The sequence below is a fragment of the Agrilus planipennis genome, unplaced genomic scaffold, assembly GCF_000699045.2.
Source record: "Agrilus planipennis isolate EAB-ADULT unplaced genomic scaffold, Apla_2.0 scaffold42, whole genome shotgun sequence".
NCBI classification, from domain to species: domain Eukaryota; kingdom Metazoa; phylum Arthropoda; class Insecta; order Coleoptera; family Buprestidae; genus Agrilus; species Agrilus planipennis.
In genome coordinates this window covers 1,229,553-1,243,478 of record NW_020438888.1, presented here as the reverse complement: position 1 = coordinate 1,243,478, position 13,926 = coordinate 1,229,553, and the positions used below count along the sequence as shown (strand labels likewise).

General features: G+C 33.9%; 1 protein-coding gene across 1 annotated transcript in view; it reads right to left on the bottom strand.

The window, feature by feature from the left end:
* LOC108744955 (dual specificity testis-specific protein kinase 2) overlaps window positions 1-13,926 on the bottom strand; it is a 31,251-nt gene that overhangs the window by 3,774 nt on the left and 13,551 nt on the right. Inside the window, exon 2 of the mRNA XM_018480948.2 lies at window positions 1,428-1,748. Coding sequence (XP_018336450.1) covers window positions 1,428-1,748 — 321 coding nt within the window. The remainder of the gene's footprint in view (window positions 1-1,427; window positions 1,749-13,926) is intronic.

The following is a 13,926-nucleotide window of genomic DNA, read 5'->3' as shown; positions in this document are numbered from 1 at the left end:
ATCGGTGGACTAACCGAAGGAAGATCATCAAGCACGACCCAGTAAAATTAAAACTTGTACCTGTAATTTGATTTTTGATAAACACTTTTTACATTTTATCATCGTCATCATAATGTCGTCAGGCCTAAGACTAGTCGGACACGCACCTCCACTCTTTCCTATCCTGAGCTAATCTTCGCATTTCCCTAAAACTAGAACAACCCACATCCTTAATCTAGGTCTACCTCTACCCCTCCTAAATGCCATTCCTGTCTCTAATATGTCTCTGACTAGACCTTCATGCCTGAGAAGATGTCCTACCAATCTATTTCGCCTATTTCTTATAGACTTCCTCTGTTCTCCTATTCTTTCTAATACCTCATCATCCTTGCCAGATGCTAACACTGCTATATCATCTGCAAATCTAAGCATACTAATCTTTTGCCCCTATATATCTATCCCTACAGTTCTACAGTTAATGATGTTGATCGCGTAAAGTAGCGATGACAGTGTGCATCCCTGTCTGACTCCCTAATATTTACTTCTCTACGTTGCAGCCCCAGCTCTATAACTGCCTGTTGCTTTTTATACAAACTAAGTATCACTCATCTATCACTGTAACTCATCCCTACATTTTTAAGTACATATATTTAACATCTTATCCCATTTAACATTGTCAAAAGCTTTTTATAAATCTACAAATCCTCTTTCTATCGTTTTCTCTATTATTACCCGTGAAGCTAGAATGATACACATTTGCATTTAACCTATTACTTCATTTCCTTACAAATTAATAAGTGTAAATAAATTATCGTAATAAGAAGGCACTACACTATTAATTAAGTAAAATCAAAAGCCAATAGTTATCAAATTCGGAAAATAATTCATTTATCAACCAAGCCACCAAACAAATGAAAAAACGCAAATATAAGGTTTAATTAGGTGTTGTTAATTGTTTGATTAGTGATTAATTACGACATTGATTTAACGACCTTGGTTAAAGCGTAACTAAACAGTGATACTAAACAACGTAACGTTTTTTTTTTGAGTTAACAGAAATGAACAAAAAGTTAACCTATTGTTTTTTTTTATTCATATGTATTTTCAATCAATCTCTTCCAAATAATTCAAAATTAAACAGGAAACGTTAGTCAAAAGTACTTTATATGTACGATCGTGGGTAATTAAATTAACAAAAAAGCTTTTCACAATTAAAATCAAACATTCCATGGAATAAAACTCAATCGACGTAAATTCTCAAATTCTATTATAAAAATCGAAAGTTCAATTTTAGCAATAAAACTTACATGCCCAGGTTAAAAAGATAATTAACACTTAATTACGTTTAAAAACTCCAAAAGCACCTGTTAGTTATTAATTAAAAAAATATTTAAAAATAGAATAGACCTTGAAGAAGCAAATACTTTTTTTTTGACTTTTCTACTTACTTTACTTGTTAAATCTCTATGGAAGACACCCTTTGAATGGAGATATTCCATACCCTTAGCAACATCTTTCGCTAAGGAAACCCGGACGGATTGGGGTAGATCGATATCAGGATCTTGGATCAACTGTTCTAACGAACCACCGTTTATAAATTCCGTAAGGGCATGAAGCTGGCCCTCATGGACGCAGACCCCCATGAAACCCAAGATATTCGGATGGGACAGTTTGTTCATCAGCTGTACCTCTTTTAACATGTTTCTTCTATTTGAATCTGACAAATTCATTTTAAGGGCCATAACGCGTCCCGTAACCCTATGGGTCACCTGCAATAAAAACAAAACACTTAAATTAACTTTCACATCTGGAATTTTGTTTAAATTAAATTGGACATTTCAACAAGTGTACAAAGGACAAACTAGCAGACTCTTGAATGAAAGGACTTATGACCCTAAACGTAGAGAAACTGACCCTGCCTCAAAGAAAAACACAAAAATGACTGCTTTAACGTCTCAAATATTCTGAACAAGGAAAATAAGTCAGACAACAAAAACTATGCCCCTTACGAGTACAATGAGTAAATTATTCTTCTTTAGACAACACCAAGTAAAACATTATTTTATTATTGATTACAGACTTTCAACAAATAGTATCTACAGCAATTAATGTCTTTTTCATTACTTTACTAATGATGTACCTAATTAATTTTTCATTAGATTATCAATTTTTATTACCAAAATAAAAAAAAATTAATACAAGAAATAAGATGTTTAAGTTTAATTACATTAAGAGATTTAAAATAAAAATGTTATTACTAAAAGATATGTGCCAGGGTACCAGCAGTTATAGGTATTCGTCCTACTATGTAGGTAATGAAATTAAGCTATGTACTTATATATTTCCGAGTAGGTAAACTACACCAAATCTTATTATTTTTAAGTGAAAACCGATATATTGGCTCAACTATTTTGTACATCTATTATGCTTATCAAGGCCCCTGGAGGAATTTTTTAAAGAAACGTTTTACTTGAAATGTAATCTACTTGCAGCATTGAGACGCTGATTTTTTTAACTTCCAGTTCTATTATAAAGTCTAATAAATTCTACGTAACTTATGTGTCTAATTAGGTAATGTTGTAAATAGTAGTATAGCTGTAATGTCAATCTGATTTAAGAAGGTATCGGAAAACAAATTACTAAATCAAAAGAGTTGTACTCAATTTGTTTCAACAGGGGCGGCCTTAGCCATTGCGAGGCTCCGGGCGGGTAGATCTTTGCTAGGCCGTTGTCTTTGTGAAATTAGTTTTAATGATGACTTGACGAGAAATGCAAAGTTATTAATAAAAAGTAAATGTGTGCTGGGACACATAGTAGAAGTGAAACTTAAACAGACAATTTGAAAAACGAATCGCAACAAAATTTTTACCTCAAGTTTTACGGGCAGATTGTTAATGTACTTGTCCAATTTAAAAACCTGCCCGTAACTTGAAGTCAAAATTTTGTTGCGATTCCACTTGTCCGTGGAAGTTTCACTTCAATTATGTGTCCCAGCACACATTTTGTTTTCACAGGTTTACTGTAAATTATGATTTGGTTTTCACACAGACAGCAAATAGAGGCAATAGTGCCCACGTGAAGAGCAGAGGTAAGAAAACAACAGCTGACCACAGCACACGCCGCCGGGACTCTAGCGGACTCCCCACTCTTCGCGCGGCTGCGCAGTATATCCATCTAATACAGCAGTTGCCCTCTCTCCGCCGCCGTCAGCCTTTCTCTCCGCCGCTGCCACCTCTCTCCCCTCGATATACCGTCTACCCTCTCCACGCGGCCGTAACGCTTTTGTCGTGACAGAAAAAATCGTAATATTCCGCGTCTATATAGAAGTTTCACTTCAATAAATTTAAAGTTTTATAATTGTTTATTGGAAATTAACAAAAATTGTTAAACGCAAAGATAAGAAATTATTAATTATGATGGACTAAGGTAAATTAATGCGAGTGCGCGAGGCCCCTGAAAGAGCGAGGCGCCGGGCGGTTGCCCTGCTCGCCACCCTCAAAGGCCGCCCCTGTGTTTCAATATTATCGGAAAATGTAAATTCTCGACCTCCCAAACTGTTCTAGTAATCAATGCATGTAAATTTTTAAAAATAATTATTTAATAATTTTAGTAAGTACATTTATAAAATTCCTACCATTAGTTGAGAAGGAAAAAGATAATCCACCATTTTTAAGCCATTATATTGCAGTTAGCAAGATTTCAAAGTTCTAACCATTTGAAGTGGTTTTTTAGATAGTTTTAGCTAGTCAAAAGTTAATTACAATTTTTTTTTTGGACCACAGAAAATAACTTAAATCTACTGTTACAAAATTTCTCAAACAATATGTAAATATTTTAATAATCACTTGAAATAAGTGTTCATATACCGCTGACTGTTTTAAAAGTCGAAAATGTTTCAGCAATGTAATAAATGACTTCATTGATAGCCAAAATATTTTATTTATAAGTGCCCCTACTACAGCAGGCGAGGCGCTCAAATGATGAATCAGCGATGTTTATTAAAACGGATGGTGACGACAAAAAGTGTCAAAAATACTTTCTGTTGACATTAATCTACAACCGTATATTTAATAACACACAGTTCAATGAATATCTAAATATCATCGATTTATTTAAATTCTATTTTTATCAACTTTTACTTCCATTAATTTTCTACAAATCTTACAATTCTCGATCACATTTATCAACTTTCTTTTATTTTCCATGAACAGTAGATTTCATTTATTACGACTTTGGCTATAGCGACCATTTTCCTATTACGACGTTAAATCGAAGTCCCTTGAATTTAAAGCATACTTTAGTACACAATTCATGTGACTATAGCGACTTCGGATGTAACGCCGAGTTCGGGTATAGCGACCGTTTTTAACGAATCATTTGTAACAAATCCTTAGTAATCCCAGGCAGATATAGCGACTTTACCGCTTGTTTATAGATGTTAGTTAAAATGGTTCAGCTACAAAGTGATACACTGAGTAGTAACTGTGTTTAGCAAACTTTTGAAGAAGTGTGACTCCTAGATACACATTTACTGTTACAAAAAAAATTAAATAATAGTGAAAACTATACACACGTGTCTGTATCTCTTTAGCTTTGCCTGTAACGACTTCCGGATATAACAACGAAATTACAGTGGTCCCTTCGTCGTCGTTATACCCGAAATCCCCTGTATTTCTATTAAATTACAGTATATACCCATTGCATTCCGGAAACCCAACATCTAATGTCTTAGAAACGAAAATTAAAAGCAAGTCTCATCAACCCCCGACCCCTCTTACTTTACTCCAATTCAATTGCAATTTCCACTGATCGAAGTTTTTCTTAGCTCAACCTGAATCCTAAATGCAGCGTTACTACGGAACATTTTATGATTTTCAGTGAAACTTTAATATGTTATCACTGCAATTAAAAATATTTTTACGATGCTAACCGTGAGATACTAATAAAATAAAATTATCATGGTCGACTCTTGACTCTTATTGTTTATCATGTTTGAATATTATCAAAATGTCATCCAATTTTTTTTGGGTTACACTGTAGGCACTTAATCTTGAAGGTAACACGTTTAAATTTGAATTCTCGATGAGCAATTCGTCCGTAATCATTACAGATACGGCAAAACATAGGAAAATTTACATGCAGTCACTTACTTACAAGTTCATTACGTCAAACTGATTCATTACTGCAGCAGACGCATTTAAAATGTATGTACGTAAATATAATACCATAAAAAAAAACTTTTACTGCTTATTTTTACTGAACCAGTAACTTTATTTTTATTTTTGTGGACATGTTTGGTGGATCGTTTGTATTTTAATTGTTGTTATTTTGATAGGAATAATAACTAGAGCGCCAAGTATGATGTATATTAATTTCGTAAATGCGTAACAGTCATTAATGACATCATTTTGGCATGTAAGTTTTGTTTTTGCAAAATATTTTTAAAAAACAAGAGTAGGTATTAATAAAAAATATGTACGAAAAAAAAAACACCCTCACATTTTCTTGACTAATGAGCAGTGTTGTTAGTTCGTCAAGAAGTTCCCCATTAAAAAGAAACACTTTCCACACAAAACTATTACTGATGGGGATTGATATTTTGAAATTGATTAAAAACCGGCCCTGGCTGAAAGGACTTTATTAAAAGTGGCGACCACTACCGCCTCATAATAGTTTAATGGTGGTCGCCCCACGCGTGGTAATGACTAGCATTCGATATAAGCCACTCGTAGCTTCCAGTGGCGACTACAGGCAGCCGAGAGTGCGACCGTCTAAAGATTGATGAAATGTTTTGAATATTTAAACTTTAAACTGATCAAAAACCGGATCTAGCTACAGCAACTGATTAAAGGTAGCGGCCACCAGCGTCTTATGGCAGCTTCTAGTGGTAGCCAGGCATGGTAACCACTAGCGGTCGATATAAGCCACTCGTAACGGCTTTCAGTGGCGACTACAGGCAGCCGAGTGTGACCGTCTAAAGATTGACAAAATATTTTGTAAATTTAAATTGATCAAAAACCGGATCTAGCTACAACTGACTAAAAGTAGCGGCCACCAGCGTCTTATAATAGCGTCTAGTGGCGATCAGGCATGGTGACGTTTAGCGGTCGATATAACCCACTCGAAACTGCTTCCAGCAGCAACTACATGTGGCTGAGTGTGCGAGTGACCCAAAAAATTGATATTTTTAATATTAAAATGGCTCAATGATCTGGTTAAAACAATTATGTTATTAAAAGTGGCGATCACCAGCATCGTATAAGAGCTCTATTAGACTAGGCCGCCAGGTAACGCAACCAGTTCAGCCACTGGTGACAATTATTGTCATGGAGCCTATTAGTTTTGGGCAACCAGTGGCGTCGCTACAAATTGGTTGCTGACTGACTGCCGTTCCCTGCATGTTAATATCTGGTGGCAACCACCTGTTGCGACTATTAACGGTCGATATAAGCCACTCGTAGCCGCTTCTAGTGGCGACTACAGGTGACCGAACGTATTAATGTTATTAATTTGCCGCTAAAATGGCTAAACTCACTATGCTATCAAACGAATATGTACTGAAAATTGTTACCTTATTCTATAGCTTCCGCTAAGGAACAAATTTTCCTTGCTAATAACGTGTGCTAGAATGGCATTCAAAAAGCCGTCCAATTCTGTCAGTTCTTTTATAAAAATTATGTAGCGAGCACGAATGCGTTTGTGTGCGATCGGGCACACGTGTGTGTGAACGGCTTATAGATTCGCCGACTAGCCGCGGGCGCCTTTCTTCATGTGCGCCGTATTTGTAAATGTATGTGTCGTACCTGCGTTCTGGGAAAGCAGTTAAATAGTTCACAGAAAAACAAAACGATCCGGATGTTTCTAGAGGGTTCCAGAAGGGAAACAAAAGAGTACTTAAAGGAAGAGACGATCGCCGAGAAGGGTAGAAATAAATTGACCGTTGCAGAAGTGAATCGAGAAATAAATTGACAGTGAAAGCAGTGAAATAAATAGCGCAGTGAATAGTGATATATCAACAGTAGTGTAAATAAATAGAATAATTCATAACCTAAGTAGTAATAATTTAATAGTGTTTTTAAGTTCTTTTCTAAAAATTCGTCTAAAAATTTTGTTAAACCCACGAATTGAAGTGAGTACCTAATAATACAATAACAACATAATTTGTGGAACTTAAGTCGGTAATAATTTGTTACAAGTCGGTATGCACAATTTCTTTTCTTCTTTTACCGTTCCATATTTGATAACCGACAAACAAAGGAAGTGAAAAGTGAACGGCGTTGGTGCAATCCTTCGCGATAAAAATCTCTCTCTTTAGATCTTTTATCGTACTGTTCGCGGATTTGCTCCATGCAAATAGACGCTCTGGAAGAATCGGATAGAAAGTAAACTCTTTTTAATACTCTACTAAACAAAATTTCCATTTGCGTGCACACGTATAAAGAAAAAAGTACAATATTGTTATTCGTAAATACCTGCAGGAATGCCACTACAACGTATACAGAATTAGCAGTTATTAATTAAATAAAACAAATAACTGCCTATATGAAGAAGAACAGTTCAGCTTTCAATCTGTTACACAGCTAAGGCCGAATAAAAACACAATAAAAACTACAACAACAAATTCTATGTATGTAAGGCTGAGTAAAAGAATATTTAATACTAAGCTATTTTAAAAACTATTGGGGGCTGTCCTGTAGACAGCCTACACTCTACGGCCCAGCATCGAAGATAGAAGGGCCTCTGAAGAAGATCGCCCTCGTGTTAGCGAAACGTTAGGAACAGAGAATTCGAAATACTTGCATTTAAATACTCTTTTGAGAAAAGCATTTTGTATTTTATTTAAAATACTTTTCTAAATGTATTTTGCCATCACAAGTTTTGCTAGTATCATCGATCAGACATTATATAAAATGATGAATTATAGTTGCTAACATTACCTATTGAAGGTATTAGAAGCTTAAAAAGAGGACAAAATTCTTTAACTGAAGAGAGCCCAAAATATTGTAGACTCCTTGGATAATCTAAAATATTGTGTCGATATTATTTTTCGGGTTCAATGTCATGGTCCACATTGATATCAACACTTGCCACTCACCACTTATTGTACATTTAGCAAGGAACTACGAAATTATATGAATTATGACAAAACAATCCGCAAAATAATGTCGAATTGATATACGCCAGCTGTATAAAACTGAAAACTACAAGATATTGTGGTGTGCTAATAAATGCCTATAATCCAAAATTATTGGAAAACGATTCGAAAAGCTTCACTAATTAAATGAACACAATTTTGGCATCAGCGTCTCTTTTCCAATTAAAACGAGTGACAAAGATAAATAAGAAAGCATAATGAAGAATTATTTGTTGCTGAACTGAAGAAACTATAACATGAAGTTAAAAAAAATATATCTTAAACACTTCAAACAGAAAAATATGAATCATACTCAATCTTCGTAGCTGGTGATATAGTGCAAACACCCTAGTCTAGAAAAACTCCATATTTTAAAATGAGAAAATGCCGCAATGTTTTTTCAAAAAATATTTTAAGGTTAAGTGAATGTAAAAAATTAAAGGCACTACAAATTTTTATTATTTTGCATTTAGCATTTAAAATACAAAAGGAAAATCTATTTTGTATTTTACATTTGAAATAACAAATCAAAAAAGTATTTGCATTTTGTATTTAAATACTTTTAAAAAATCATTTTGCACATCTCTAATCTGGTACTAGTAAAATTTCAACGGATGGTATCTCTGTTGATGGTGCAAAACACAATACCATCAGTTATACTTTATTTCGTCGCGTTCGTCAATAATGGTCCTCACCTTAACGGCAAGTAATAATAACGTACAGGCTGGTCTGATCCGGTCCTGTGCAAATTTTTTGATGCTGTTTACCAGATTTTATGCTATTTTGAGTTAACGTAGGCGTTACACGTACGGCTCATGCATATAGATGTATTATATGTACCTATATTTCGCGGATTATTCAGACTAGCCAGCGACTGACCGGTAAAAACAGTCTTTAATACTACACGATCAGAAATAACCTTACTCACTAACCAAACCGCTACAGTCAACAAGAACTTTTGATTTTGAAAAACGTTCCATTCCGTTTGAAAATTACATAATAACAATAACGTAAAATTAATAAATAAATACAACTTCGTTCGTTGTATTGTTTTATGGATCATAAACATCTAAAAAAGGAACTTCACATATACTACACGATTCTTCAAAAGTTAAAATATAACAAATGTTAATAACAAAATTAATATTGAAAACATACAACCATCATCAGCATCAAAATTCGTCTAGTTTTTAAAACTTGAAATATAGAATTAAAAGAACCGGTACCGGCGGATCCGGAACTTTTTTTAAGATCCGGACGGGTGCAGAATAATAATTGAACCCCCAAAAATATTTTGCAACTGGGTCCTTGATTATCTAACTTCTACTGCTACGGTAAAATTTCTATTTTTTTTTTTTGTGTAACATGTTTAATAAACTTCCAAAAATTCCAATCACTGAGTATTACAAAGTAATAACTAGTAGATATCACTTGTTATCAAATTACGAACACACACCTTTTAATTGCCATTTTCTGTCTTAATTATCATGAAAAAATAACTTTATCTGCTTCACAAAAGCAAGCATTAACTAAAATAACCTTTTATACGTAAATAGCCATGTAGACAAAAAAAAAACATACACACAATAATGTTTTTTTAACATTACATAAAGCTTATATTTTTGACAAAGTTGTTCGAAACGAAGGACCTGATTTAACATTTTGCTGATTGCAACTAAATGTACATGGCTTTGTAAGACCTTCATATTTATATGAAAAACATTTTTTATTACTGATTAGACAGTGTTAAATGTATGGTATTTAGGTAATACATTACAGTTGACAGTGACAATAATAGTTTACTGTAAAATTGGTGTCCCAAAAGAAATTCGTATACATAAAATTTTTTAAAATATAAATAAATCCCAGGCAGTTATAGAGCTGGAGCAGCAATGTAGAGAAGTAAATACTGGAAAGGGAGTCAGATGAGCATGCACACTGTCACCGCTACTTATTAATCTATACTTCGAAGACGCAATTAACATCATTAAAGACAGTACAACTGTAGGGATAGGTATACAGGGGCAAAAGATTAGTATGCTTAGATTTGCTAATGATATAGCAGTATTAGCATCTAGTAAGGAGGAGTTAGAGATAGCTTTAAATAAAAAGGAAGCGGTATTGACAAAACAGTATTGTATGAAAATAAATAAAAGTAAAACAAAAATACTTGTATGCAAGGGAAGAAAAAGTAGGGATAAAGCGAATATAAAGATAAGAGGCGGAAAATTAGATGAAGTGGCTGATTTTAGGTATCTACGAAGTCAGATAAGTCAGGACGAAAGGAGTAGTAGGGATATAAAGCAGAGGATAGTGGAGGGTCGAGTCGCATTCAATAAGAAGAAGTCACTTTTATGCTCGCGAACGGTCAATTCAGGAATTCGAAAAAGATTGTTAAATGTGTATGTTTGGAACGTGGCGCTGTACGGGTGCGAAACATGGACGGCGACAGGGGAATAATGATACCGTGGATAGAGAAGGTTAGAAATGAAGAGGCTTTAGAAAAAATAGGAGAACAGAAGACTCTATGGAAATCAACAACAAATAGGCGAGATACGTTGGTAGACATCTTCTCAGACATGAAGGTTTAGTCAGAGATATATCAGAGGCAGAAACAGGATTTAAGAGGAGTAGACGTAGACCTAAATTACATTACTATTCGCAAATGGTTAAGGATGTGTGTTGTTCAAGTTTTAGGGAAATGCAAAGATTAGCTCAGGATAGGAAGGAGTGGAGCTGCGTGCTCAACCAATCTTAGAACTGACGACCTTATGAACTTATGATGGTAATAAATAAATCCTAAGTAATATTATAAATGGTGGTCGTCGATGATCTTTCATACGTACTTACGACATCAACCCGAGCGAAGCCGCTGGTAAAAGCTAGTAATTAATAAAGTAGCCACATTTGAATTTAAAATATGTATGCAATATGCATATAATGTACAAAGGTCACCAAATAAAGTTTTGCAATACAGCTTTTATTTTTAAACTCTTTCGAAATAATTTTCATCATAGTTTCTTCTGAGAGATCTACACAAGAATAATCCCAAGCAGCTGAAAGCTCAGTATCTGTTTGAAACCTCACCCCTTTCAACTGATCCTTAATGATTGGAAAAAGAGCAAACTCATAAGCAGCTAGATGTGGGTTATAAGCAGGATGTTCAAGCACTTTAACATCACTGCTATTTAAAAATTACACAGAGTAACATGCTCGATTGGGGGGTGCGCTAATGTGATGAAAACATCAAGCGGCCATTACCGAATTTGATCGAATTCTTGAAGTTTCTGAAAAACTTTTGGCAAACATTACTTTATGTACCAGGAGGTGGTTACACTACGCTGACTTTCGAATAAATACTATTTGTTCCAAAATATCCCACCGTATAAAAAATACAGCGATAATCTTTCTTCATTAAACATGATATCCGCACGAGTTGGATTTTGCTCATTTTTTCGAAGAAACATCAAAATAATATAGCCAAGGTACATCAGCAGTAATAGCATTATTGATACTATTTGAAGCATTATTTTCATACATTTTCAACATCTTTTTACACCAATTCACTCTGGTTCCCTTTTGTTCAACTCTGACATCGAGCGATACCCATAGCGTATTAAATACATACATTTTTTACGCCAAGGATATCGTGAAGAGTAGTATCTCCTGTAAGTGTTCGTGTGTTATACGTCGATCTTCCTTTAATAATTTTTACTCTTTTGTCACGTTTTCTGGAATGGTAGCTTTAACGGGACGCCTTGATCTTGGAGCAATGCGATGAGACCATTTTTCCCTCAAAACAATTTTCATTTCTTCCACACACTTATTTACGGAAACTTGTAACGCATAACACTAGACCACTCAGACATTTTATTCATTTACAATTAGAAAAACGATTATCAACTAAACATAAATTGTCGACTTATTATTTACGAAGTATCAAAATATTAACTGGAGTCTACGATAAAAATATTTCCAATCACAAATAAATAAAAATAATCAGTGAAAAATTAAAAATTTAAGATTTACTAAATAATCATCAAGGAACTCTAACTTCAAGATTTACAGATAAGTATTACTGAGATTGAAAAATCGAAATCCTCAAATACCACTGATACATGTCGATAATTATCAAACCTTTTTGTTGTTTATAATTCTAACCAGCACCTACGTCATATGCATTTAAAATTAAGGGACAAAAAATACTGAGAAAATTAATTAACATCTAATGGATGTGTCCAATCAAGCACGGTTATTGAAAATTTCGAAATATACTTCTAATAATAATTCTGTACGTATTTTCCTAAGCAATTTTCTAGCAAATGACAATGAATAAGGCATTAAACTTTGTTGTCAATTTTTTATAACCTCATACACAAAAACAATGAAAATAGTTACGTATGTTTTAAAAATTTCTACTTGGAACACAATATTGAATTTGAAATTGCTTTCATCGTTTCGTTTTCACTTCAACGTGGAAATTCTGACTTCTCCCCTTTGGCCTCCATATTTCGCAGAGACCGACAAAAACGGATTTTCTGATTAATTTAAACACAATCAAATGATACTTTTCTTAATAGAATGTTTTTAGAACGTGGTAAATAAAAGTATAATCTAAATAACAAAGTTACATTTCGCATAAATTGTTTCCACGCATCACTGATGCTTGTTACAACGGTGACCAAATGAAATGTCCTAGTTTAATGGCTCATTACATTTTTGTTACTCCAATAACATAGTAAATGTGTACAAACATTGCGATATGTGACGGATGTGTTAAGAGCATATATTTAAAACGCTTTATATTTTACTAGTTAAAAAAACTAGGGTTGAAACTAAATGCAAATTAGGTAAAAATTTTAAGGGGAAAAATCAGGAAAAAGGAAGATAAATTCCAGTTAGAATGACAAATAATGAAGAGAATTTAGAGAGTTTAAGTATTTACATTATAAAGGAATAATGGAGTAAACCAAAATAGCATTAAATATAATGGAAAATTATGGGAAAAGTACAAAGAAATTTCAGAGACATTGGTTGAGGGCATACGGAACAGAAATTTAAGGGTGGGAAGTGGGAAGAATGAAGTTGAAAACATTCAAAACAAATACATTAGATAGATTTTAAAAGTAGACTGAAAAGGAAAAACGACTAGAGGGCCATCAAGCTGGCCCTCACATGGGGGTTCTCAAAAAAAATATGTAGAAAAATACTGTAGATAAGGGCTACAATTTGTAGTCAATTTGTTGTGAATGAATTAATTTTATAGCGTCAATTGGGATCCTTCAAATGGGAGGAGCCTAAAAACATGGCGCCGATTAGGGAAAATTTGTCGTAGTTCCTATAGTGTACGGTGCAATTTCCAAGTTTTTAAATTACAATAAAATGATAAGTATTGACACAATATGTGATTGGGCTGACACAAAGCCTCGGAAAGGAAATTTCGTTGAAGGTGAGCGTGTTTTTAATGCCAATCACATTATAAAATTCGGAAATAACAAATCCGGAAGCTAGCCTTCAAATTCCGTCAAGTTTACTGCCTACTTTTTACAAACTTCGGATTTAAAAAGTGATTCACGTTATATAATTGGTGAGGTGATTCTGGGTGATTTAAGCAATATCATATCAATGACTTGCACGTGCAAAGCCGATTTAAGAGAACGTTGCAAACACATTATTGCAACTTTGTTGTATTGCAGCAGGTAGGTTCTTAACCTCAAAATACTTATATCGTATCATTAGAATTGTGTTAAATCAATTACACAGGAATAAATAATTTCTCACTTTATAATTTTAGTATGATTCTAGTTTTAAAT